The sequence below is a fragment of the Oculina patagonica genome, chromosome 8, assembly GCF_052425735.1.
Source record: "Oculina patagonica isolate OP01 chromosome 8, crgOcupat, whole genome shotgun sequence".
Classification (NCBI taxonomy): Eukaryota; Metazoa; Cnidaria; class Anthozoa; order Scleractinia; family Oculinidae; genus Oculina; species Oculina patagonica.
Window position 1 is genome coordinate 6,680,232 of NC_135765.1, and position 24,900 is coordinate 6,705,131.

General features: G+C 38.7%; 3 protein-coding genes and 1 pseudogene across 4 annotated transcripts; all 4 read left to right on the forward strand.

The window, feature by feature from the left end:
* The first annotated feature begins 155 nt into the window (after nt 1-155).
* Nucleotides 156-6,545, forward strand: LOC144663016 (uncharacterized). The gene is made up of 5 exons (XM_078523948.1): nt 156-526; nt 1,768-2,048; nt 2,632-2,866; nt 3,418-3,750; nt 4,181-6,545. Exons 1-5 carry the CDS (start codon nt 175-177, stop codon nt 4,780-4,782), a joined length of 1,803 nt encoding a protein of 600 aa, XP_078380074.1. The 5' UTR covers nt 156-174; the 3' UTR covers nt 4,783-6,545.
* A 1,516-nt stretch (nt 6,546-8,061) lies between these two features.
* On the forward strand, nt 8,062-14,781 carry LOC144663027 (uncharacterized). The gene is made up of 5 exons (XM_078523960.1): nt 8,062-8,435; nt 10,158-10,459; nt 11,458-11,566; nt 12,037-12,297; nt 13,683-14,781. The coding sequence occupies exons 1-5, from the start codon at nt 8,144-8,146 to the stop codon at nt 14,186-14,188; spliced, it is 1,470 nt and encodes a 489-aa protein (XP_078380086.1). The 5' UTR covers nt 8,062-8,143; the 3' UTR covers nt 14,189-14,781.
* A 475-nt stretch (nt 14,782-15,256) lies between these two features.
* Nucleotides 15,257-19,084, forward strand: LOC144663039 (uncharacterized; annotated as a pseudogene). Its single transcript, XR_013572567.1, has 4 exons — nt 15,257-15,695; nt 16,562-16,885; nt 17,560-17,692; nt 18,372-19,084. The product of XR_013572567.1 is annotated as an uncharacterized LOC144663039 (transcript).
* A 561-nt stretch (nt 19,085-19,645) lies between these two features.
* Nucleotides 19,646-24,392, forward strand: LOC144663052 (uncharacterized). The gene is made up of 4 exons (XM_078523990.1): nt 19,646-20,331; nt 21,794-22,113; nt 22,503-22,599; nt 23,385-24,392. The coding sequence occupies exons 1-4, from the start codon at nt 20,031-20,033 to the stop codon at nt 23,639-23,641; spliced, it is 975 nt and encodes a 324-aa protein (XP_078380116.1). The 5' UTR covers nt 19,646-20,030; the 3' UTR covers nt 23,642-24,392.
* The last annotated feature ends 508 nt before the right edge of the window (nt 24,393-24,900 follow it).

Sequence of the window (24,900 nt, forward strand, 5' to 3'; positions counted from 1 at the left end):
TATGTAACTTAAGTTAATTTTAAGTTACAATTCATGAGAGAATTTCTCTTTTGCGATCACCAAAAGCGCTCCGAAAACAAGTTCATGATTTGCGTGACGTAGTTTTTGAAGTCACTATGCAAATTTTTTTTGACAGCCGCTGAATTCGTGGCAACCAAAACACAGTTCGCCAAAATGGAGGAAGACGTTAATGGCAGAATGGATGACGAGCAGATGCCGCTAGAAAGTAAAGAAGGAAACCGTAAATGTGTCCACCTTTTTAACTGTGATAAAACGTATAACTTGGATGCTGTGGAGAACTTGTTAAAAGCCATCGAAGGGAAAGTGAACTTCGACATCACGATCTCCACCAAGAAATATTTTCGTCTTTCCGAAATGTCGGAATTGTGTGAGACCGTTAAATCAGGACCACCGATGGATTTTGCCGTTTTTGTCGTCCATGCACATGAATCTCGACTCTCAATCAACGAAGACAACGCTGGAATTGGTTACGCCAGGTTCTATAGAGCGCTACTACAGGCAGCGGGTGAGTTTAGTAAAGAACGGCCATGAAACTTATAAATAATGGCTACGTAGTCTTCTCATTTCCGTAAACACGTAGACAAAAGATGGGATCAGATGCACTTATTTGGAAACATCAAATAAAAGCTTTTCGTATATAAGGTATTGACGAGAGAAACCAGTTAAGAAGTGTTTGTGTATTTTGAACTTATAAACCTACAGCTATGATAGAATATTTTCGCTTTTTAATCGTCTTTAGCTTCCGCTTCGTGACGATCGTTGCGTGACAGCGAGAAAAATGAAATTTCTAAATTTAAAAGAGAAATATTTAAAAATTTTTCATTTTTCAAAATCTGAACGCCGTCATTTTCAGATTTAAATTTTCAAAAGATTTTTTTACCGAAATCTCCTCGGTTTTCTTGCCCACTTATTGGGCCTTCGTGCTTCCCATTTCGACCATATAAAACTTAAAATCTAAATCGCCAGCGAAAAAAGCTTGGTCAGTTTATGACTGTAGAGAGATCACATTCGACCAATGTAAGAGGTATATATATAGGAGTAGTTTCAAAACAAAACTGATATCATTGTCTTATTCAAAACTATTTGTATCCACTCTTGCTACAGATATTTCAAGTGACTGGACAGGTATAACTGAAACAATATAACAATTTGGTTTGGTTTTTTTTTAAGCCTAAAATAATTATACCAACACTTCTTCTTATTATTTACTGCAATTCTGTATTCGGGATATTAAATTGTCACAATAAACCTAGAAAAAGTGACGCAACTGCTATGGGTATTGTCACTTGTGGCTCATTTGTTTTAAGTCTTGAAAGTATCACCAGTGTGCGGTTGGGCACCAAAAGGTTTTTTTTTAAATATACCGTAAAATTCCGGTTATAAGTCCTGGGCTTATACAACTTCGTAGGGGGTTTGGGTGGGCTTATAAGCGGAGGGGCTTATATCCGGAAGGTCTTATTAGGAGAATAAAATAAAGCTTTTAAAACGAACCACGGGAGTGTTGATCAAAATACGTTTTTAAGTTAAAAAGGCATAAGAAAGCCGGTAGGGGTGGGGGGGGGGGGAGCTTATATCTGGCGGGGCTTATAATTGGATGTATGTTTTCGTTTCCAGGTAGCTATAGATAGGCCTATAACCGAGGAGTTTATAAGCGGGGGGGAGGGGGCTTATAACCGAAATTTTACGGTATGTCTTATTTCTTATGATCCCATTTTTGCCTCCACTTTACGGTTTTGAAACCCACAGGTGAAAGAGTACTTGTTGTTATTGGTGGAGATGACAACTACAAAGACGCTGCAGAAGAAGAAAGAGCTTTCTTGTCACGCTGGGCTAAGAGGCAGATTTCTTCTCAGTTCAAAGAGGAATTCATGGATGGACAAAAGAGCTTTATCTTTTCCTGGTACAAGAAACACAATCCAATTCACGAAGAGGCGCTATTGCATTTTCTCGATCCTGCAAAAATGGGAACAAAATTTGTTCACGAGCCAAAACGTGAACCAACAACACCTTCGGTTGATACAAGTCAGGTATGTTTTTATTTTGTTATGGTGGTGTAAGCGACAGAGAAAAAAGTTTTTTTCTTCTTCTACATTTTTGTTTCGACACCGAACAACACCGACTTGACCGTCAACAAAATAACCAAGTTCTTTTCACTCAAAAATTTATGGCAAAGCGATTACTTTTTTTCTTTTTTATATGGAACAAAGTAGTTTCCTGACAAAAAGGAGTTTTTCATATACCCCGGTACGTAACAAATAACAAAATGCCCTTAGAAGTACACTAATCACGTTACAAAAGCGGTTCAGGCATAATACTATTGAAAATAAATGAAGAAGCGTTCGCAAGTCGAATACTCGGAAAAAAGATTTCCGAGTTCCCTCAACGGGAGTCAAACGCATGACCTTCCAGAATACCGGTTGGACGCTCGAAACCACTGAGCTATGGGAGACTCGTGGTGAGCAAGGTCATATACTGGGTTCTTATGTGTGACACATGTCCTGCCATAACTGCAAGGCTCAATACGTCGAAATGATAAATGTGAATCCAAGTCACCGTTCCACTTAACATAATACCGTTGTTTTCTAAATACCTTCTTTTGTGTCCATGCAGGAAGCTAAATCTAAAGAAAGCGGTGAAGTCGGTATTAAAGGACAGACAGCGGAAATAAACGACTCCAACGTCCAGCCAGTGGAGGACGAAACACTTGGGAGGCAAAAAGCTAAAACTAGACGAGTTGAAAATAAAGAAAATGGACAAACTGCTGTTGTTCATCTGCCTCCTGACATGGAGAAACCCAAACTTAACGAGCCGGTGAACGCCATACCAGAAGGTGCAGGTGGTATTCGTAAGTCAAGAAACCAATCGTTCTTGTTATATCTGCAGTAGCTAACATCATTCTTTCTGAAAACCAGGTTTATTATATAAAAGAAATGATTTTTAACTACGAAGTGCAAGCTAGAACTGAAACACTGTATTACATACATTACTCTCCCTACTATTGGAATGTTTATCTTAACACTATACAATTACATTACCTACTAGATAAATAAATAAAAATAGTTCCTCGGAACAAGTTACGTACTTAAGGGATTTTTTGCAGAGAATCAGTGATTAAATTCCACTTATTTTAAGGATCCCTACAAATTAATAGTTTTTCAAGACCGCATGATATTTTTTAGCTGTACTGATTTTGGACTGCTTTAATTTTCAGTCGTGATATCTTAAAAGTCTTTCTAAAAATTAATTTAACCTCTTTTCTGAAATGTGACGTATCTCTAAATGTTTTGTTACTACGTGGTTGAAACGGCTGTCAGAATGCCTTTCAATCAATGAAAAAAAAAATAGATCAAGACTGGTTACCAAAGGTGGCCTGATTTCTCTGCTTTTTTCCTATAGAGCAATACTCTGCATCTGAACCGGTAAGTGCCTGGATCAAACAGTTGGAAGCAGTGGTCAAGGATACTCCATCACATGAGAAGAAAGTGGCGATCATATGCCGTGACCAGTCTGACATCACTATTATCAAGGACCTGTTTGGTGATGAACTGCTGACCAAAGTCCACCTATTCAGTGGTCGTCCAGAAGCCGGGCCCAAATCTTTACTCTCCACCCAAACATCGAGATCCTGTATTATTGTTGTGGATGCTAGAACCATGGAAGAAGAGTTGCACCACAAATCATGTGGAACACCGTATGAAGACCTGTTAAAAGTAGCCAAAGAAGCAGTGGGTAAGAATAATAATATAACTCTTTCTTTTTGAAAATTTGGGTCATTCAAGCAAAGACTCAGTCGGTCGGTAACGGCAAAAAAAAAAAACACCAAAACTACAAACTTTTGGCCGGTGGACCTATCTATTGTGTTGAAACCAAAAAAGGTTATTTTTTGGACCTCTCTTTTGTGTTGGGACTAAAACCATTACTAGACTCTGTAGACCTCTCTTTGTGTGAGACGTTTTTACAAAACATTGTTGTGCGGCGTTGGAGGGCAAGAAACAACACTTATCAACTAGATGTTCTTAATGCATAGGGACTGACTTAAGGGTTCACTTGCAATGCGCGGTTTATTCGGCTCTTTTTTGTCGCTACGGTGGTAAATTTTTAGGTTTCATATATTTAATTAATTGAAAATCGTTTTTTGATCTTTTTGTTGCATTTTTAGACACAAAAGTTGTCATTATCATCTGCAGTGACAAGGACAGAGTGTCACAGAATGAGGAAAACGCCATTACAGACAGAATCAATCTGCTTCTCGGTGACAAAGGTGTCATTCTTTGGTGGATGGGACACAAATGTTCACTCCCTGAGACGAAAAATCTGAAACGCACTTCCCAGTTTAATCGATCAATATCTCTTCCAGATGAAGGTGCGGCAAAAAGGTCGACGGCATTCAACGAGCGCCCGATTGACCCTAAAGCGTCTTTGTTACTTTTGAAGACCCGCCTGCGCCATGGTACGATTTCATACCGACATGAAGATGTAGAGAAAAGGATGGAAGGATGGGAGCCTCCTAAAGAGATGGAAGATAAGTTAATGAAAGAGTGGGGATCAACCGCCAACGCAGAATTGCTTATCTATCGAGAAAACGAAACTGGGAGAAATCTAGTTGTCGTGAAAGAGGGCCTCAAAATATTTCAGTTGACTGACAGCCTCAAAGATGCTTGGCAGAATATTAGTGCAGGTAGTGCAAGTTGTTTAAATCCTTTCATGATTGGAAAGAGGCGAAATTCATCTTCTTGTGATCATGAAATAGAGCTTGACTGACACTGTTCATGTATGGGAAATGTGTCTTAAACATTTACCGAGCTTGATAACATGCATTACCGTACCCAAATTCGCAAGTAGCCAATCAGAGGCGCGATCAACTGTCCTGAAATCTTACGATATCAAATCACTGACCTGATATGCCACGATATCATGATCACTGTGAATTAAAGTAGTGTTAACGTTCAATTAATCGAAAAGAGGTTTAACCAATAAAACACAGACTCTTAATTTAAATTTAGCTGGTGTTTACCGGTCGTAAAAGGAGAAAAACTTTCCCGCCAAAACTGAACTTGTGCGCGCTCGCCAATAATCGACAAACATCGCACAAGTATTATGCGATGTTTGTCGACAAGTACTGAAACATTCAGACTGAAAGAATGGAGTCAGAGTTTCCATATGTTTCACTTAATGTTAATTTTTAAAATTTAGAGAATAAAACTACAAACAAACAATTAAAAAAATTGCAGGAAGGGAACTTGTTAAAAGTGTTGAAACCCAAAACAGTATCAAAACAAGCAAGTAAAGACATTTCACACTCCGCGCCTAGCAAGCATGGGTTCAACAGAGAGATTAATATCACCGGATTTTTGGCTGGATTTGGTTAAGGAAAATACCTAATCGAAAGTTTTTTTTTATAATTTTTATTTTTTTTATTGCTATCATACACATAATACAATTACATTCATTTGTAGCACGCCTTCTATGTTACAATATTATTTGATACTAATTGCAATAACACTGGAGTAGGTTACAAAATATTATAAAGTTACAATTACGCTAATTACACTAGAGACAATTACAATAAATTAGATGCACTATAAAGCAGAATAAAAAGTAAAGGAACATCTTAAACAAAAAGGCAATTAATGCACAAAGGGTAATAATTTAATCTATCTTCTCTATAGTATATTTAATATTTAATTTATTAACATAATCGGAGAGAGTAATTGGTCTGTTGTGCAGTTTGTTGGTGTAAATGTAGTAACGCATATACAGCAAGGTATAATTAAGTTTCCTTATCAAAGTTTTGTTTTCAAGTGAATAGGCCGGAGATAAACCAAATAACATTTCTTTAACAGATGGATGGTGATTGGTGTAGTTAACGCTATTAAACCATTATAACTCTCCTTAGAAAAGCTTTTGAAAACTGGCAGTGAATGAAAGTATGCTCAATGGAGTCTTCGTTTCCACAATATAAACAATCTCCGTCATCTTTGATACCAAAAAGGTGTAGTTCCTTCTTAGTAACTATAATTCTATGTAATCGAACGTTTTTGGTACGCTTCGGCGACATATCAGGCTCGTTTGGTCTCCTTGGTTTTGGTGTTGCAAAAATACGAACCATGGCAAACTCGCCTGCCACCGAAGCGTGACTACCAAAAAGGTACGATTTTAACACTTATACTTAAAAGTATATTAAGTGTTTGACTTATAATGTATTGATGTATGATACGATGATTTATTGGTCTAAACTGATATGATAAACTTTAACACACTGAGTGGCAAAAATCTTAATAACCCTATCACTGTGCCCCATGGCAACAGGATAATAATAATAATAATAATAATAATAATAATAATAATAATAATAATAATAATAATAATAATAACAGTTCTTAGCACGCACTTTACATACGTCTCAGTGCGTTTACATTTGAAATTTAAAAGTAAAAATATAAAAACCCGATTTAAATTACAATCAGATAAAAATACGCTAAGGATAACCTAATTTAATTACAATTGATAAAAAATAAAAATAAAAATGACAAAAACATGGCGAACTTGTTAAAAATATATCGACCTACACATATTTAAGCAAAACTGACTCATGGATTGCTGTCCTCTCTTTGGTTAGTCGCGGGAAGTTCAAAATAGATCAATAGGCAGTAAAAAGTAAATAAATAAACAAACAAATAAATAAATAATCAAAAGGTAAAAACGACTGGATGCTGAGAGAAATATATAGGAACTTTCCTTGACAGCATCATATCTTTGAGTTACAACGGATTAACCATGCGGTTCTTTATAACACTCAGTTAAGGTTAGAAAACTAAAGCAGCGCCGTAGCATTGTTATTAATATATATGGGGGGACATCACGAGCGCCAGAGGCGCAAGCTTCTAGGGAGTGTCCGGGGGCATGCTCCCCCATGAGATTTTCAAATCTGGGTCTCTAAAATGGCATTTCTAGTCTTCTGAGAGCATCCCAGCAATTTCTAACTGACTAAAAGCATTGATTAGATATGTTAACTTTGTAAGAGTTAAAAGGGAAAATGTACAAGACTTTTGAAGGAGAGTGTTATAAAGATCTCGGGGGGGGGGGGGGGACTCGCATATGAAAGGGACGGGGATGCTCGTCGGAAAGTTTGAAAAGAACCCCTAAAAGAGACCAATCTGGGTGTGGCTCAAGCTTTTCTTTAACCCTAAAAGATACCAAAAAACGAAGTGTGGAATTCATATTGGTATAATTTTACGTGTGCAGCCCTTAACGAGACCATTATGGCTAAAAATATTGCCGTTTTGCCCGGAACACCCTTAGCCAGACCAAAAATCCGAAATTTACACCCCTAAGCGAGACGACGAGCATCTCCGTCACTTCCATATGCAAGTCCGCCCCCGCCCCCGGGATAAAGATAGCACTGGGAAAACACTTATTACGCTAAAAGAATCCAAAAGTATCCTTACATGGAAGGTTGGCGAGTTAAGAGCAACCTCTTTGTTGATCCAAGGCGGGGAGGGGGGGGGGGGGAGAAAACGTTCGGCAGTTCGGACCTAGACCTGGTGGTATTCAGCAATAAGTGCGGGTGAGCGCCCCCCCCCCCTCCCTCCCCCTCCCAAACTCGGCACCCCTTCTGTTTTTACTATTTGAATGAAGGTAATGATATGTCCTGACACAGCTGAACCAAGCGAAAGGTTTATTTGTTGCCCAATGAATTTCTCTTTTGCTACTGAAACATAGAATAAGCTTCGGCCTGATGGACGTAAGTTTGAACGCAGTCTTTACCTATTTTGAAATTAGAAGTATTAAGTCTTAAATTTACGGTGGCCTTTGTCCACCTTCATCAGAGTAAAATGATGGATGAATCCTTCCAATTACAAACAGTCTACCGATCGCCACAGACAAAGTGTATTACCTAATTATCAATATATAAATGATGGATGATATAATTTATTTATAGCTTTTGATTCCTGCGTGACCAAAAGTGAGTGTCATGCTGCCATTCAAGGAAAAACGTAACGCAATTTCCGAGAATTTGTGTTCTTCCGCCGACTCACAAAGGAAGCGAGATCCCCTGACATCACCCTTGTTGTCCGAGAAGGAGTTGAAAGACTGCCGCAGCTTGTTCTACTGAGCAGTGATGGATAAAAAGAAACGAGTTCATCTCTTCAACTGTGATAACACTTACAATCTGCTCGTGGTAGAAGCTTTGTTACGTTCCATCGGCGACAAGCTTCCCTTCAATATTACGATATCAAAACATAATTTTAGTCTTCATAACATGTCTGAAATATGCGAGAACACCATTTCTAGGCTTCAAATAGATTTCGCCTTTTTTGTCGTCCACGCAAACGAATCTCGTCTGTCCATAAACGAAAACAACGTCGACATTGGATACACCAGGGTATACAGAGCGTTACTAAAGGCTACAGGTGAGTAATATATTTGCTTCGTGCATTCTCATGATATGGCGGAAGTGGGCGGAAGTGGATAGGAACACTGTAGTTCACTAAAGAAAAGTCACTCATGAGGCCTTCCAAGAGGGTTATGATGTCGCTTTGTCGCTCGTTTCGAACCCACTTGTCGCCAATTTGGCGAGGAAATTGTTGTCGCCGTTGCAAATATACACATACAGGACCTTTCAGTGCTAGTTTATTTTCTGTCGGCTATCGGTGCTTTGGAACTAGATTGTCGCTACATTTTTCCAGTCGCCAAAACCCCTTGGAAGGCCTCACTCATGTTTTAAGCTTTGGTGTAGACATGCCACAATGTGTTTCCATTACAAAATAGATTAATAGAGAGAGCTTGGTGGAGTGATAGTATAGGAAATTGCACTGAACAATTTTTATTTCGCTTTCCATCCTTGAGGTTATAATTACAAATGAGTAAACATTCCGTGACAAGTAGATGATGCACAATGCTCCGGGGTTTCATTCGCTTCCATTCGAGGACTAGCCGTCCACAGGGTCTCCTTGACGACGATTATCGAAATTGTTAGATCCTCAGGTCGAGCAAGTTGTGCCGTACACACCGTCTCAAACACCGGGCGCGGAGCTTTGTCCAATGAGATGATCTTTCTTTATTTATCATCATACAGTGAACTATCGACTTTGCTGATCCTAGCAGTGTGGAGGACGCATGTCATATTTTTGTTGCTATAAAATTAGCCCCCATTTTCTTTTTCAGTTGGATTGATGATATGGGCAAATACCTCACTGAATATAATTAGTACGTACCTAAACGACAGCTTTCCTCGAGCTTTCCAACCAATGATCGGGAGGGAAAGCCCTCAAAACAACAGAGCATGAGCATTCCGTAGTTATCCACAGGGAGTTTTCACACAACTGCTTTTTAAACGATGGCGGGACATCGCTTTATGCCATCGCACGATCGGTTCTTTTTGTCTGTTTGGCCCGATCGAACAGAAATCAAGTTTAACTTAACAAGAAATCGCCGCGTTAAACACCAAAGCAAAATACTTCCGTGCAGTTAGATTGGAACACTACAATGTATAAACGAAATAGACTAATCATATATGATGGGATCTATTAGATCTAGTAGACATAAATTTCTAATTCAAATTATAATATAAAGGGCCGCTGTGAGCAAGAGACCGTTTGACCTTTCTCGCAGCTTAAAAGCTTGCTCGCGCATATCGTTCATCCGTGTTATCACACTACAGTATAAAGCAATCTTTGTTGAGACAATCTTTGTTCAGTTGAGAAAACCTACGAAGAAAATGTATTATTTGCATCCTTGGTCTGTGTATTCATAACAACTGTATTTATTCGAATTCCCTTAGATCCTTAGGCTATGCTACTTATACAATCACTAACAAGCTTTTTATGTTTAAAAAATGTAAGCTGCAGTTGGATAACAGTATTTTTCACACACAAGGTGTCAGCTACTTTTATTTACGTCAAATTTTTCTTAAAATTATGTAAGACCCCTTGTGAAACGTCATCGCTTCTGCATGCATCGTGTGCCATTTATTAATCAATTCCAGCATCTGGAAGTGATAGGCACTGCTCCAATTGACTGATTCATTAATGACTGATTTAGGAATTCGATAAATTTTGGTTGAAAAAAATAAATAAATAAATAAATATGGTTAGAAGTAATACTTAAGGTTACGTTGTTGATGTTTTTTTAAGGTGACAAAGTTGTTGTGGTTATTGGAGGAGATAGCCACTACAAGAACGAAGCCGAAGAGACTCACAATGTCCTGTCACGCTGGGCGCTCAGAATAGTAAACCTGCAGTTCAAAGAAGAGTTCCGTGATGGAAGAAAAAGCTTTGTCTTTTCTTGGGATGAAAAGCACAGGGCAATACACGAAGATGCATTGCTCCATTTCTTTGATCCTAATAAAACAGGATTGAAATTTGCCCCTCTGCAGAGTACGTCGGAAATGGTAGCGAAACCAAACTTAGATGCAGCTACGGCGTTTACTGAAAAGGTTTGTTTATATTTTTTTTTACGGGATACGGGCACAGCTCAGGCTTTGAACGTTAACTAACAATTCAATGTTTATATGTTTTTAAAAAAATTTTTTATATTTTTTTAAAAAAATAAAAAAAAAATTTTTTTTTTTTTTTTTTTTTTTTTTTAAAAGGTTTTTTTTTTTTTAAAATATCTTATATTTTTTTTATTTTTTTTTTTTTTTTTTTTTATGTAAACACCTACGCTGCCATTTTGGATTTGGTGACGTCACATGAATCGGTCAAACGTCAGAACTGCGGTGCAGGTGGTTATTCACGCTAAATTAAACGGCTTAATGCCTACACACTAAGTGCAAATAGAAAATAAGATAGAAAATATAAAGTGGGCTTTATCTATACAGTTTTTTCCCAGGTTAAAATCTTTTTTAAGATCCTTTATAAAGATCGTTAAAGATCTGCATAAGTTTTTTTTGGTGGATCTTGATGAAGATCTTGTAGGATCTTGCAAAGATCTTGCAAGTCCCTGCAAAGATCATTCAGGATCTTTGCAGATTTCTGAAAGACCTTTGCTGAACCTGAAGGATCTTAGCAAGATCCTAAATGAAAAACGTACAAAGGATCTTTCAAAGGATCGTTTTCAAGATCCTGTTAGATCCTAAAGAAATATTTGAGGATACTGAAGGATCCTTGAAATATCTTTGAGAGGAACTTTGTCAGGAACCTCTTAAGATCTTTTTAAGATCCACTTGAAATCCTAGAGGATCCTTAAAAAGCTTTAAAAGATCCTTGTCTCAAAGGGTCTTTACATAACCTTTGCAGGTCTTTGCAGATCTTTAAAGATCTAAGATCTTGCAATGATTTCGACCAGGGTTGTTATGCAACCACCACATTTATATATATATATACTGCAAAGTTACATATTGTGGGCGTTAAATTCAAGTGAACATAAATCAACTTTGAGCCAAATAGCTGGATCCTATTCTTAACAAAGATCATTGTCGTCTTTTCTGTGTAGTCGTTGGATGTACTAGACATACATGAAAATCGGAGAGAACACGAAAGCAGGAGGATGGCAGCTAAAAGACCACAGGAACAGGCAGGGCGATGCGTGAAAGAAAAAAGAGGTACCAAACTGAAATTGATATTGTATTCATCAGTAGTCAAATTATTTCCTCTCCTAGTACAACATTTGAATGAGTTAAAACCTCGTTGTGTTGCGGATAATGGTTATTTAGATCCATGCATGAAAGCAACCTAAGTTGCAGATGTATCTAATTGGGTTCAATGTTTATTTCCCGCACTAAAAAGACGAAGGAGATTCGACCAGAAAATGCTACATGTACACTTAAAAACGTAGCATTTTAGAGATTTGTGTCTAGCTTTTCTTTGATCGGTTGTTACTTGAGTGTAAAAAAAACATCACCGAGAAACAGCCATTCAGAATAACTACACGGACCTTGGTAGATAGAGCGGGTGTAATCAGTGTCGAATCGTCTTACTATCGAGTGGGGGGAAGAATTCAGGGCACAAACAGATACGTCTGTTTACTTTAGGCTAACATAATCATCTTCTCACCCTGCTGCCTCATGTTTAGGTACCGCAGATGTAATTATCCTCTGTAATGACGAGTCTACTGCTACGGTAGTCAGCCACATGTACTGCCTACCAAGCATGCGTCCCCCTCCTGATGTGCATATTGGTAGCCCATCAGAGCTTAAATTGCATCTGGCAGTAACACCGGTAACAGTGTGTGCTATTGGGCTGTTGGCGAGTGACCTGAAAGAGACTGCATTAAAAAGCAAATGGGAGAAGTCTGCTTTTGCAGACCTGCTGAGAACAGCTCAAAGAGCAACAGGTAAGTAACGTTCTAAGTATAATATCAACTGTATTGTGTACCTGGCCACTGTTCCTGGAAACTTCCTGGACACTCTACCTTATACCAGGCTGTATAATTGGGTTCCTGCGATAGACTAGTATCCCAGGGGCGGATCCAGGATTTGTGAAAGGGGGGTGGCTGTTTACCAATATTTTTGTTTGCTATTTTGTTCATGAACCAGTGTTTTATGGAGTTGAAGGCGTTTCAGGCTTTTAGGCAGTTTTTTCAAAGTGGGAGTGCAAATTACTTTTGTGGCTGAGGCATACTTTCAGGGAGCTGTAGGCTCCATCACCCTAGGGGGGTCTGGGGGCATGCCCCCTCAGAAAATTTTGAAACATTGAAGCCTCTTGGACGCAATTTTCGCGATTCTGAGCAGATTTATACAGCTGTCAATTAAGTTATTAAACCACTGTTTTCCTTGATATGGCAAAATATTCTTTCCTCAACTTACCTTGAGTTATATTGAGAAAAGTCTAGTTTATGAAATGAACCGTGATTGAATTGTGACAGGCCACGCGTAAGGAAAGAAAGATATGAGTTTTGTTTTTGCTCACCCACGTGGAATTAAAGTGGCTGGGGACGGGATGGTTGTGAAATGCTAGCGAAAAAACGGTAAAAAGTAAAAAAAGATGTAAATGGAGAAGAAAATCATCTACAAGGTAAAACAACTGTTAAAAGCTAAAAGGAATCTATTAAAATTATACACACTTTTTTGTTAATTTAAGCAGAAGTTTGTGAAACAGGGTGAAAATCTCTTCCTGAACAGCCGCCGATTTAAAGGGATGACATTGTCCTATTTCCTATTTTAATATTTTTACTGTCATTTGGTGGAACAAGGGGGGTGGATAGCCAACAAATCCATCCCCCCCGGCCTAGATCCGCCCCTGATCCCATCTAGGTAAAAGTAGAAATACGCTTTGTCGCTGTTTGCTACCAGTAACTAGAGCTACGCGCCTGCCATATGGGCCACGTAGACTCAAACGAGAATTATACTTTTTTTTTCTAAAGTGCATTAGACGCAAACTTTCAAGGCTTTTTAAATGACTTTATTTTAAATACTTAACTGTAATAAGCAACTGATCTTTTTCTAAACATATTTCTGTTACTGTATTATGCAATGCACTGTTAAAACTAATGGGTAGTGTAAAGATTTTGATGTAAACGGAATGTACTGTAAATAAAATAATGCAAGCTTTGACGTCTTGTGATTAATTAAAAAATAATCAAGACTTAGGAAATGTTACGACTGCAAATCTTGACCTCTGTCTTTAAAGCAACTTTCTTCTTAAACTAGAATTGTTTCATTGATCATTCTCCTTCCAACTGATTTTAATTCGTTATTTTGAATTATCTCTGCCGTTTAGAGAAAAAAGTTGTCGTCGTTATATGCAAGGACAGGAATGCCAAGGAATTGGTATTATCACAAAGTGAAGAAATGGAAATCACTGATAAAGTGGAGTTGATTCTTCAGGAAAAAGGCGTGGTTCTTTGGTGCAGAGGAAGAAGTCGGGAGTCTGAGTCCCGTACCGTGGGCGCTGCGAACCTGGACTGGCAGTATGTGGAATTCCCAAATATGGAACAAAAGGAAGATCCACAAACCGATACCTCCAAGGAGACACTGATGTTGAAGACTGCCATCCGTTTTGGCGACATTTCATATAAAGCAAGTGATGTGGTAGAGAGGAAAAGGGGCTGGAATCCACCTCATGAACTGGTGTCAGATTTGAAACACAAATGGAAGAATGTGCCCAGAGCTGAATTGGAGATCTACTCTGAGAGAGAATCAGGAAACCTCCGCGCTGTCGTCAGAGATTCATTGGTGTCCCGAATGATGACAGGCTATACAAGCAAATTGTTGAGCCAGCCATGAGATAAAAGCGGAGGATGAGACAGTGATGTACATTAAGCCTCGGTGTATTCAGAGGTTTCAGCCGTCTCCTTGCCCTACCCTTTGAGGGGCGCTTTCAGACTACGACAGATATGTCACATTTTAGTAGACGCTTTAGTCCAAACAGTGAAAACTTAGTTGATTATCAAATGGAATTATTTTGTTAACGTTTTTAAACCGCCATAGAGAATAAATGTTTTAAAAAGTTTCGAGCGTTTGCTGTTCGTTTGAGCAGAGTGACAGTTTCGTTAGAAAAAAGTAATTTCGAACAATATAAAAAAAGCTGCATTCACTACTATGATATGTGTCCCTATATTGGGATAATGAAAACACATAGCCGTCTTTTGTGTGACGGTGTGTAGAGTGTATAATCTTTATAATGGGCTCTGATTTGTTAAGAAATAAAAAGTAAATGACTATGACATATATGAAAAAGAGACTCATTGTAAAGCCGTGTTTCCTGTATCTTTTCTTACGGCATTTTTTAATTGAGCTTGTCCAAAAAGGTTTGATTCAATCGATGGAAATAAACAAGAAAAAAAGACACAAAAACAAAAAGGGAAAAAAGCAAAATGGTTATACAGTAGGACCCCGGTAACTCGAACTCGGATAACTCGAACAACCCCGCTAATCGACTCATTTCCTTTTCCTTTGGTTTATTCTCTTTTTTTATTTTTCTTTTTTTTTCGGTATTAAACCTTTTTTTTTTTTTTTTTCCTTTTCCTTTTTTTTTTTTTTTTAAAAAATTTTTTTTTTTTTATACTCAAAACGAAATAAACGTTGAACCTCACCCAGCTTCTGGGCCGACGAAACCGAAACTCTGTATAAAAACTCGCTCGACCGGTCTCATTTCTTTTATGTGTTTTAATTAAATTTCAAGAAAAAAATTGAAAATAAAAGATTTCAATTTGCAATCCTGTTGAAAACCACATTGTTGGCGTCATTGCTAACCCGACAAGAATGGCTGTTTTTATCGTGTCAAAGTAACACTTTCTTTTCGTCTTGTAACAGAATCATGCAGAATCAAAAAGGGCGTGCGTTGCGTGACCGTCTGCTTTGTTGATCGACGGCTTTCCGAGAAAGTGAACTTAAGATCATTCGGAGAATGAACTTTGATGTGCACGCGAAGTAGTGTTGCCTTCAAACGAAAAGCGAAGCACTGAATTTTCAGTGAAGATAAGTTTTATTGACATGGCGGAACGGTCGAGCCAGAAGGGTTACCTTTTTAACTGTGATCATTTATACAGCCTGGATGTGGTGGAAAACTTTTTTCTCGAAATGGACGAGAAGCATGACCTAAATATCTCGACTGAGAAGCTTTATTTTGGTCTTGATCGAAAGGCGGAGATCTGCGAAACCACCATTCCTCAATTACAAATGGATTTTGCCGCTTTTGTCGTCCATGCGAACGAATCTCGCCTCTCAATCAACGAAGACAACGCCGGTATTGGTTACGCGATGATTTATAGAGCGTTACTGGAAGCCACAGGTTAGTGCTAGAACGGAAGTATTAGAAGTCGATTTATTTCACTAACCAGGACTGTATAACACACAGGAGGCGATGTGTATGTAATTTAATACTTGATGTATAGAAACACTTAAATAAGTTTTTCATTAGTTTCAGCAAAGGAAGCGAATAGCGAATTTAAATATAACTAAATGAGGGAATTTTAAAAACACTTTCGCTTTCAAAATGTTGACACAAGGTCACATGGCAGATCTATTGTAGAATTGATTTGCATACGAACGAAAGCGGAAAGAGAAAGAAATTGTTTCACTTTTGTTCTGTTCACATAAAAATAACCGTCGTAGCTTATATCCATAAAACGCAGGATTTTTTGGCATGTGGCGTACCGAGAGGACTAACATGGCGTAGTTTTGTTAAGGCTCAACCTCCAGCTGTACCGGACACGATCCAATAACGAAAATGTTTCTCCCCACTCCCCACCCCCTACAAGTTTCCCCTTCTTAGCACCTGTTGATTTACTTCTAAATAACGGGAGGAAACAGCTTCGTTATCTTTTCCCTAATCCGAACGTATATCACACTTTTTGGGTTATTAAATACAGCTAAAACATTTTTTTATGTCACAGAAATACAGACGGTGGTGCTATGATCGGGGTGCCCCCCCCCCCCCATTTTTGACCACCTGTTGTCACTTGATTAAAAAATTTGCATTCACGTTGACAACGTGAGCTCACTTTAACCGCTGATAAAGACTGTGAGATACATTGGTCGCATTAAGCTATCGCTTACAAATATCTCAAGAACTTGTGACAAGAATTATTTTCGTTTATTTACACCAAGGTCAAGATGAACGCACATCAGTCATAGTTTTTTTAAATCTTTTTCAAGGGGACAGGGTGCTTATAGTCATTGGTGGAGATGACCACTATCAGAGGTGAAGACGAAGAAGAGGGTACTGTGATCTCGCGTTGGGCTCGAAGGAAAGTGGGTTCGCAGTTCAAAGATGAGTACCTTGATGGAAGAAAGAGCTTCATCTTCTCTTGGAACAAAGAGCACAGAGAGATCCACGAAGAGGCTCTACTGCATTTCTTTGATCCAAGCAAGAAAGGACAGAAGTTTGAATATCAACCGAAACCGAAGCCAGTGCCTAAGCCAAAAACTGAAGAACCTGAAATTACTCCAGCAGCAGACAGAGATATCCAGCCAGAGCCGGTATGATCATGATGATAACAATTGAGTTACTAAGAAAACTATCAGTTTAGAGCATTTATTCCTCAGCCTAAGGGATTGACAGCTGAGATTTACTTATTATAACAAAAAGCTACAACTAAACTCTATGTGCTGAAAAGACTCAGCGACAGAATGGTTCTTTACATTAGACTGCAACTCATGAGGTATGGGTTCAAACCCAGGCCGGGGTCTTTATGTTACGTTTTGGGAAAACCTTTAACTCTTACAATGCTTTTTGGTGTACCAGCCACAAAGAAAAGGGAGTTTGCGAGGAATTCGATTGAATATGTCTGGCTCTTTTTTAATTTTTCGTGCATGCCCTGAGTTTATAGAGATGAGTTGATATAGTTAAGGGCAGCAGTGTAGCAGCTCTCGCAAGCCTTTGAAAAAGTAGAATTAAAATTCTACTGGTCCTTTAGTGTGGCAGTTGCTATTGATTTTGGTGCTAGAGGCATTGTTCTTGTTGCTATTTCTATTGTTCTCTAAGAGAGGAGTGAGCCATTTATGTGAGAAATTGTGAGAGCTTGTACCCCACCCATTATGGGTGAGTTGGAGGTATTGTTTTTCTCTAAATGGGAAGAGAGAAAGAGGAGGGGAAGAATAATGTAGATAGCAAAGTTGAAGAGATTGTAATTAAATACTTTTTCCCCAAACAGTACGTGGTTGAAGATGACAGGGAACAGCTTGTGCCAGATGATGAAAGCAGTGGAGCCCGGCGAAGATCCTTCAGTGACCGAGAGGAACAGAAACAAGGGTTGAGAGGTCAGCAAGAAGGAGCGAGTTATGGAAGTGAGAGAATTTCTTTTAATTTAAAATGGTATAGTGTTGACTCCCGTATGAATTCGAATGGAGTCGGGGAGGAAGAGGGTTGGCAGCTTGACCTAGCGATAGTTTTTTTGGGGGACCCCCGCCCCCCCCCCCCCTTTGTATTTGGGGGGGCCCTTTATTTAAAAAAAAAATTTAAAAAAAAAATTTTTTGATCTTTTTATCGTTAGCGTTCTAGACATTCAGTTTTACCTTCGAATAATCAATTTTTGCGTTGGAAAGAATCAAGTTTGCACTTTGAGGAATCACGTTTCATTGCAGAAAAGCCGGAGTTGATTGGCTTTATAAAAAAAAGAGCCGGATTAAAAGGACACCGCTTTGGATTATGCACTGGAATTGATATTTTTCCTTCAAATTGTATTTATTAAATATCATTGTACAAGTTAGCACACCGTTTAACACAGAGCTATAATTTTTTAGTGTTTTTTTTTTCCCCCGGAATTTTATCTGTGCACTCGGGCGAAAATCCCGATAAGTGCTTAGCTACGAGGCAGATTATGTTCGTCCACTAAACACCACCCCCACTAGACACCAAAGAAGTTGCAGCTTTATGAAAAGGGGAAATCCTTCCAGCGGCATGAAGCTGCCGAGAGCCATAATCAGTCTTTTTAACCAAGTTTTTGATATCTTGTTTAAATTTCAGCCATTGGCCCAGGTGAGGCTGAACGTGACTATCCAGCCGGCACCGTGCTGCTGGAGACGCGCATGCGCTATGGAAAGATCTCCTACCAAGCAAAGGACATCGTAAAGCGGGAGGACAGATGGCAGCCGCCCGATCAGGTCGAGACAGAGCTGTTGGAGCGCTACATGAGTCGACTCCTGTCGCTAGAGTGAAGTTTACCAGTAATGGCAACCACACGTATGGCACTGTTGTCATTGATGAGACACCGTGTTGGCGCAAGTGCTTCTTGTGTTTTGTGTATTGTTGCCAGGGGATCATTCGTTGTATGAGGGCAACATGGGCGTTGCTCACCCGTTGTATGGGGGCGCATGGGCGTGGATTTATAACTTGTGTAGGCGCTGCTAGGCAAACAAGCAACAACGATAAAAGAAAAGGAAACAACGTGAGCATAACTTGAATTACATAGCAAAAGAAACAAAACAAAACATGAAAAGTAGTATAAGGTAAAGTTGTATGACCTCTTTTGGGAGGTGCCCAATATTAAGGAAATAATACTGAATGCAACACGACATTCAGATACAATTCCATTTTAAAATGACCATTAAGTCTTTCGAATAGTTCCACAACAAGGACTGTTTGTTATGACAGGTATTCTCAAGGTTACTAATATGTAAACAAGGTCATAATTTAGGAACAAAGCTATAGAGCCTAAATAAATTCAGTTTAGCCACAAATCAGTCCCAGTGTCATCATTCATATTTACTTCAATTCTTTTCAGTCTAACATCGAAGTGTTCTTCTAAGGCGTTTTTCAACCTGAACTAGAATGTGAATGTGTACTTCAGTTAAGCAAATGTGTAGCTGTTTTACTAATTATTCCTCAAACCCGAAATCATAGTCAACCATTCCGGACAGATATCATGTATTAAAGGGGCAACCGTGCAATCACAGTTAATTCTCAATATTATATACCATCTCAGCGCCGCATTTTCATTTTTTTTTTCTAATTCAAGAAACAATGACATGATTTGGCTTTAAAAAGCCAAATTTGAGTTAAGGTCATTATGTTTCATATTGTTTAGAAGTTCGAGGGTCAGTTTCGGTAAACTGCTGAAAAGTCCGAATAAAAGGTATGATTGTTTTCAGGTTTTGTGTTAATTTTGCTTTTAGCTATACCTTGATATGAAGTAAACAAACCCCTTAAAGGTATAACTGAGAACCAAAAACACCTTATTAATGGATGAGAACTCTATAGCTATGGTCAGTGGATAAATCATTTCTTCTCTTTAGCTCGTAAGCTCTTGTTTTAATCCAGATCGGGCGAACTGCGATCGAGTGCTGACAGGCTTACCGGGGGTCGTCTTTTTGCGCTGACCGAGGTGCAAGAGGCTCACACTGCACTGTACATCTCGCCACCCTAGTGTATGGGGAGCAGAGAGCTGTCAGCTGTGTCAGGGCAACCTGAAAAAATGTCGAGGCCTAATAAAACAGAAAACATCCAAAAACAACAAAGGACTACATGCGCTAAGCCAGCGGCACACTAAGCAAATTCTAACGCAAAATGCGTTTATTGGCCGTAGGGCCAGGGCTATGGCGTTTGTTTGCGTGACCAATCTTAAATTGCGTGACCTGAACGTTTTCTCGGAAACAGACAACTTCCGCTATTAAGGAGAAGGCAAACATGGCGAGCACGAAACGTAAAAATTTTCACCTCTTTAATTGCGACAAATTATGCGATTTAAGCGAGGTAGAGTCGCTATTAAAAGCTGTTGAAAAGAATGTTGCATTCAAGATTTCGAAAATCGTAAAGCATCAGTTTTATGGAAGAGAAATTAACCATGTTGTAGAAAAAACGATTCCCAATTTGAAAGGAATGGATTACGCCGTGTTTGTCGTCCATGCAGATGAATGCCTTCTATCGTTCAACGAAGATAGCGGCTACGGAAAGATCTATAGAGCTCTCAAGAAACAAGCTGGTTTAGGTAAGTCAGTTAAAAAATAAAAGTTAAGCGAGAAGGGGCTCCTGGTCGGTTAATTGAAGTTGACTTCGCTTCTTTAGCGAGTCTTCGTTTTAAATAATCGAAAAATACAGTGTGTATTTCATGTAGTTTCCAGGAAAATCTTGCCCTATAGTTGTAAAATTCTCCATCATGCTCGACTAAAGAATCGCTGCAGTGAAACGTGCAATCTGCCATGTAAATTATTTTGCACTGGACGCGTAGCATGTACAGCAAACTCATTACAAAGCAGTACATTAGGGAGTACGACTCCCGTGTACGAATTTTCAAACCAAGTGCTTATGCTTTCGATTATCACATTTCACACCAATCTGGAACCGATAGTCTTCTTTTCAACTGGTCAGCACAGTGCATGATGACAGGGAGTAGCAAGATTTCTGGGAAAGTAACTGGATTGAAATTGAGAAAGCGGTCGTACTCTATCTCGTACTCATTTGCTCCGATCTGAATGTCTCTATTATGATTCCTGCAACAACCGCCTCATTGCAACAATTCTGGATGCAAATTAAGGCAGAATTCATCTAAAATACCCCCATTCACACCAGAGCAGTGAAAACAGGTAAAACTGGTTTAATAACCACGGTCTAAAAGTATTTTCAACAATGAAGTTACTAACTGATATTTTTCGAATTTAAATTTAGCACAATAAAGGCACAAGGTAGGGCTTTCATGAATCCTATATAGAATTTCAGTCAGTCTGAGTTTTCTGCTGTTGATTTTCATTTCGTTAAACCTGGTTTAACTAAACTTGTTTTTTGTTGATTTTCCACCCCCCCCCCCCCCATACATGTAACAGAATTTTAGTGTTCCCTACTGTTTCATAACAAACCTCCCAATAATAGCAGCTGTATTGAGGATTCTGGAGGAGGTGTGTGTGTGTGTGGGGGGGGGGGGGGGGGGTCATAAAATCCCATTTTCTAGCTCAAATTTTTTCCCATATTCCGTGGCAATTTCACAGCCTATTGTTTGCCTGGGTTTCAAAACCGTAGTCCCAGTTCTAGATCTATTGTTTATTTGTTTGTGATTCCCAGTCCCAGTGTCCCAAATCTCATATTCCCAGTGAACATTTGTCCAAATCCCAGATCTCGTTTTACCCCTTCACGCCCCTCGATAATATAAAACAAGCTGTAAATGTGATGGAAGATTGTAAGTTATTCCTGAATTTCTTTTCGTAAAAGAACATGATTTGCAATGTAAAAAAGAGAACTTAATAAAGTAGAGGCTGAGTAAAAGTAAAATCTGAAGTTTGGGGAAGGGAGGATGCGTTATATGTGCTTGAAGGGGGCACTTGAAGAGACTTAAAAATTCTTTCTAGCAGTCTAGAGTTAGTTAGTCGACCTTATGTAGTAAATGATGTTATGTTATTATGATCTATAATTATTATTCTTTTTACAACGCATCACCATAACCATTCCTGTTTTTTAAGATGAGAATGTTTTAATTGTCATTGGTGGAGACGACAAGTATAAAGATGACAACGAAAAAGAACGGCATTTCCTCTCAAGTTGGGCACGAAAGGAAAAGGGCATCTCTCGCCAATTTCGCGCAGAATTTGTGGATGGTCGAAAGAGCTTCATTTTTTCTTGGAATAAGAAACACAGAGCAATTCACGAACAAGCCCTGCTGCATTACCTTGATCCAAGCAAGAAAGGACACAAGTTTGAGTACCAACAAAAACCAAAGCCAACTTTAGAAAGTGAAGAAACTAACGTCGACCCGCCTGCCGCCATAGACATCCAACAGGAGGTATGACTATCATTATAACCGACCGAGGAATCAATGTAATAATCGGTGTATTTTTTTATTCAAGCTAATTTAAGTGCGTTCAACGTTTGGAGCTGATGCAACCTAATCCTTTCTGTCTTTTTTGTTTCCTGTGTTCAAAAGCTAGTAGCATTAAGAATTAAAAATATATTCGAAATCAACTGAGGGCTGTTTGTGACATGTGAATGCGCAAATGCGCGAACAACCTTTACGTCCACTTCTCTTTTAATTTAAGACTGTCGTGCCCTATATCATTTGCTATGGAGAAAATGGCAACATAGATTAATCTGCCTTGACTCTTAATTATGTTTTAAGGCTAAACCTGTTCTGTTTGTTTTGTTTTCTTGTTTGTTTACGTGTGGACTATAAAGGAACCAGAAAGCCTCACAGAAAAACCGGTCAATAGGGAGGATACCATGGACAGTTGTGATGCCCCTTCAGATGAGACTGAAGAATCCGAAACACAAGGTACTTGCAATGATAAGATTCAATCTTTAGTCTAAATTTACACTAAAGCTCAGTGTGAAAAAGAGTGATGGATTGTCATGCGACGAATTATGATATTATTATTTTTTGGTGGGTTGGGGAACAAGTAACTGTGACTTCTCGTTACACCATATGTGATTACTGTGTCAGAATCTAACGACTTTGCCGTTTGAAATGGCCTGTGTCAGAATCTAACGACTTTGCCGTTTGAAAATGGCCTTTCTCTAACAAAGAAGAAACAGGTAAACTGTAAAGGCAACCTGCCGGGGAGTAACCAAGCGGATGGACTTGCCCCTCTCCCAATCCAAATCGGGGTATCTATTTAAGAGACGATTCCTAGGAGACCAAGAACGTGGCATGATATTTCGAGTGCACGAAGGTTTTAAATTATCAGCAGCCAAACGGGGTGTGGGTGCTAAAAATTGAAATGTTTCTAGAACGTGGTATCATTTTGGATGCACACTGTTTCTAAAACAGGGTGCTACTTTGGAAACCAGGGCGGCACATACCCACCCAAAGATACCTGAGAACCCCCTCCTGGGGGAATTTCATCCCCTTCAGAAGGATTAAGAGTACTGCTAGTCACTTCATGCTACAGAAACCGTAATTATATATATACCTGTATTGATGAGCCTCTTCTCTGACCCATAGGATTGAAGCAAATGTGTCCTCTACTTTAATTACTAAAGCTATTATTAGCAAGGATTTTCAAAATGCTATGTGGTAAAATTTGTTCGTTTTCATGCAATAATCGTTTGCTCTTACAGTTTCCCGTGAAGCCAGTTCCTCGTGCGAGAGTGTGATGCTGGAGACACAATTGCGCTATGGAAAAATTTCATTTGAAAGTGATGACGTCAAGAAGTGGGATGGCACCTGGCAGCCTCCTGAGATTCTGAAAGAAAGTCTTGAAGAAAGGTGGAAGTCAACACGCCTCGCAAATTTAACGATTTTCATTGACGAAAATGGCGCAGTTTGCACAAAGGTGGAGCCACAGAACATATGGAACTATTGTTCGATCTCTTAGTGAGATTTGTAACATTAGAAGTAAAGAAAACATTTGAAATATCTCCTTGGGTGTACTGTTATACTCAAAAGCAGTTCAGTTCATTTCTGCTGAATGACACAAGAAGATTATCCTTCGGAACTCATTCGACGCTGAATGAACCCATTAATCACGACGAATTTTTGTATGACATTAACAGGGATAATCGACGCACCTTTTAGATGCAACGGTTTCAATGTTTACCAGGAACTACGTTGTGTAGATTAGGGAACTCTTCAAGTTTACCAAAATTAGAAAACTCTTTTGCAAGGGAAGACTCTCTGCCAGCCAGTTACTCTGTTTTCTCAAGAACAAAAACTGAAGTTTATACCCTGTAGAAAAACATTACGTAACCTTAATTAGCCACGTCCCCCAAAATGGCTAGAATTCTATAAAGATTTCAGTTTACAGGGCTAATAAAAAACTACAAGATCACGAAGTTTTTGCGTTACTGAATGACGCATACATTTGAAGGTTTCTTGATTCGCTTATAGCATCGCTTATCCAATTGTATTCTTTGCTGTCTGGGATGACTTATTGTTTTAAATCAGTTACATTACGTGTGTAAAAAATAAACATTACGGGAGCCGGACAGGGTTGTATTATTTAACTTTCGATTAATTGTTTCCTTAAATGGCAGGTGTAACAACTGCTAAATATGTTATGTATGATTCATTGATGTTTGAGATTACACAGATTAGATTAAACAGATTAAAAGATACTATTAAACAGATACTATTGAGGATTACATTTGGAATTGTTCGACGAGTGCTCAACGTTCTAATCTGCGTTGCCGGCAGTATGTCTGTAAACTTCAAGATGTAAATAGCCCTCTTCATTTTCTTTTGTCTCGACGTGAGGAGATTGTACATAACTACGACTTAAGATCCGGCACAAGTCGAAACACCATCAAACCTCGCAGAACGAAGCGTTCTCAGGCCTTCGTCACTTTTCGATATTACACCTCGAACTAGCTTGTTTATAATAGAACCTTTTATTGTATATATATTGTATATTTTATATTTATAGTTTATATATACCTTAGCTTGTTTTTTACTCTGTAATTCAGTTATTAATACTGCAATGAGTGTCTATTAAACATTACATTATTAATCCCGCCTTCCCACTCTGCCCACCCTCAGAGAAGAACTGACTTTTAATATCATGCACTTGTTATTTGTACGTTGCTAAGGAAGGGGGAACGGCACGAAAAACTATAGTGATGAAAAAATATCATAAAA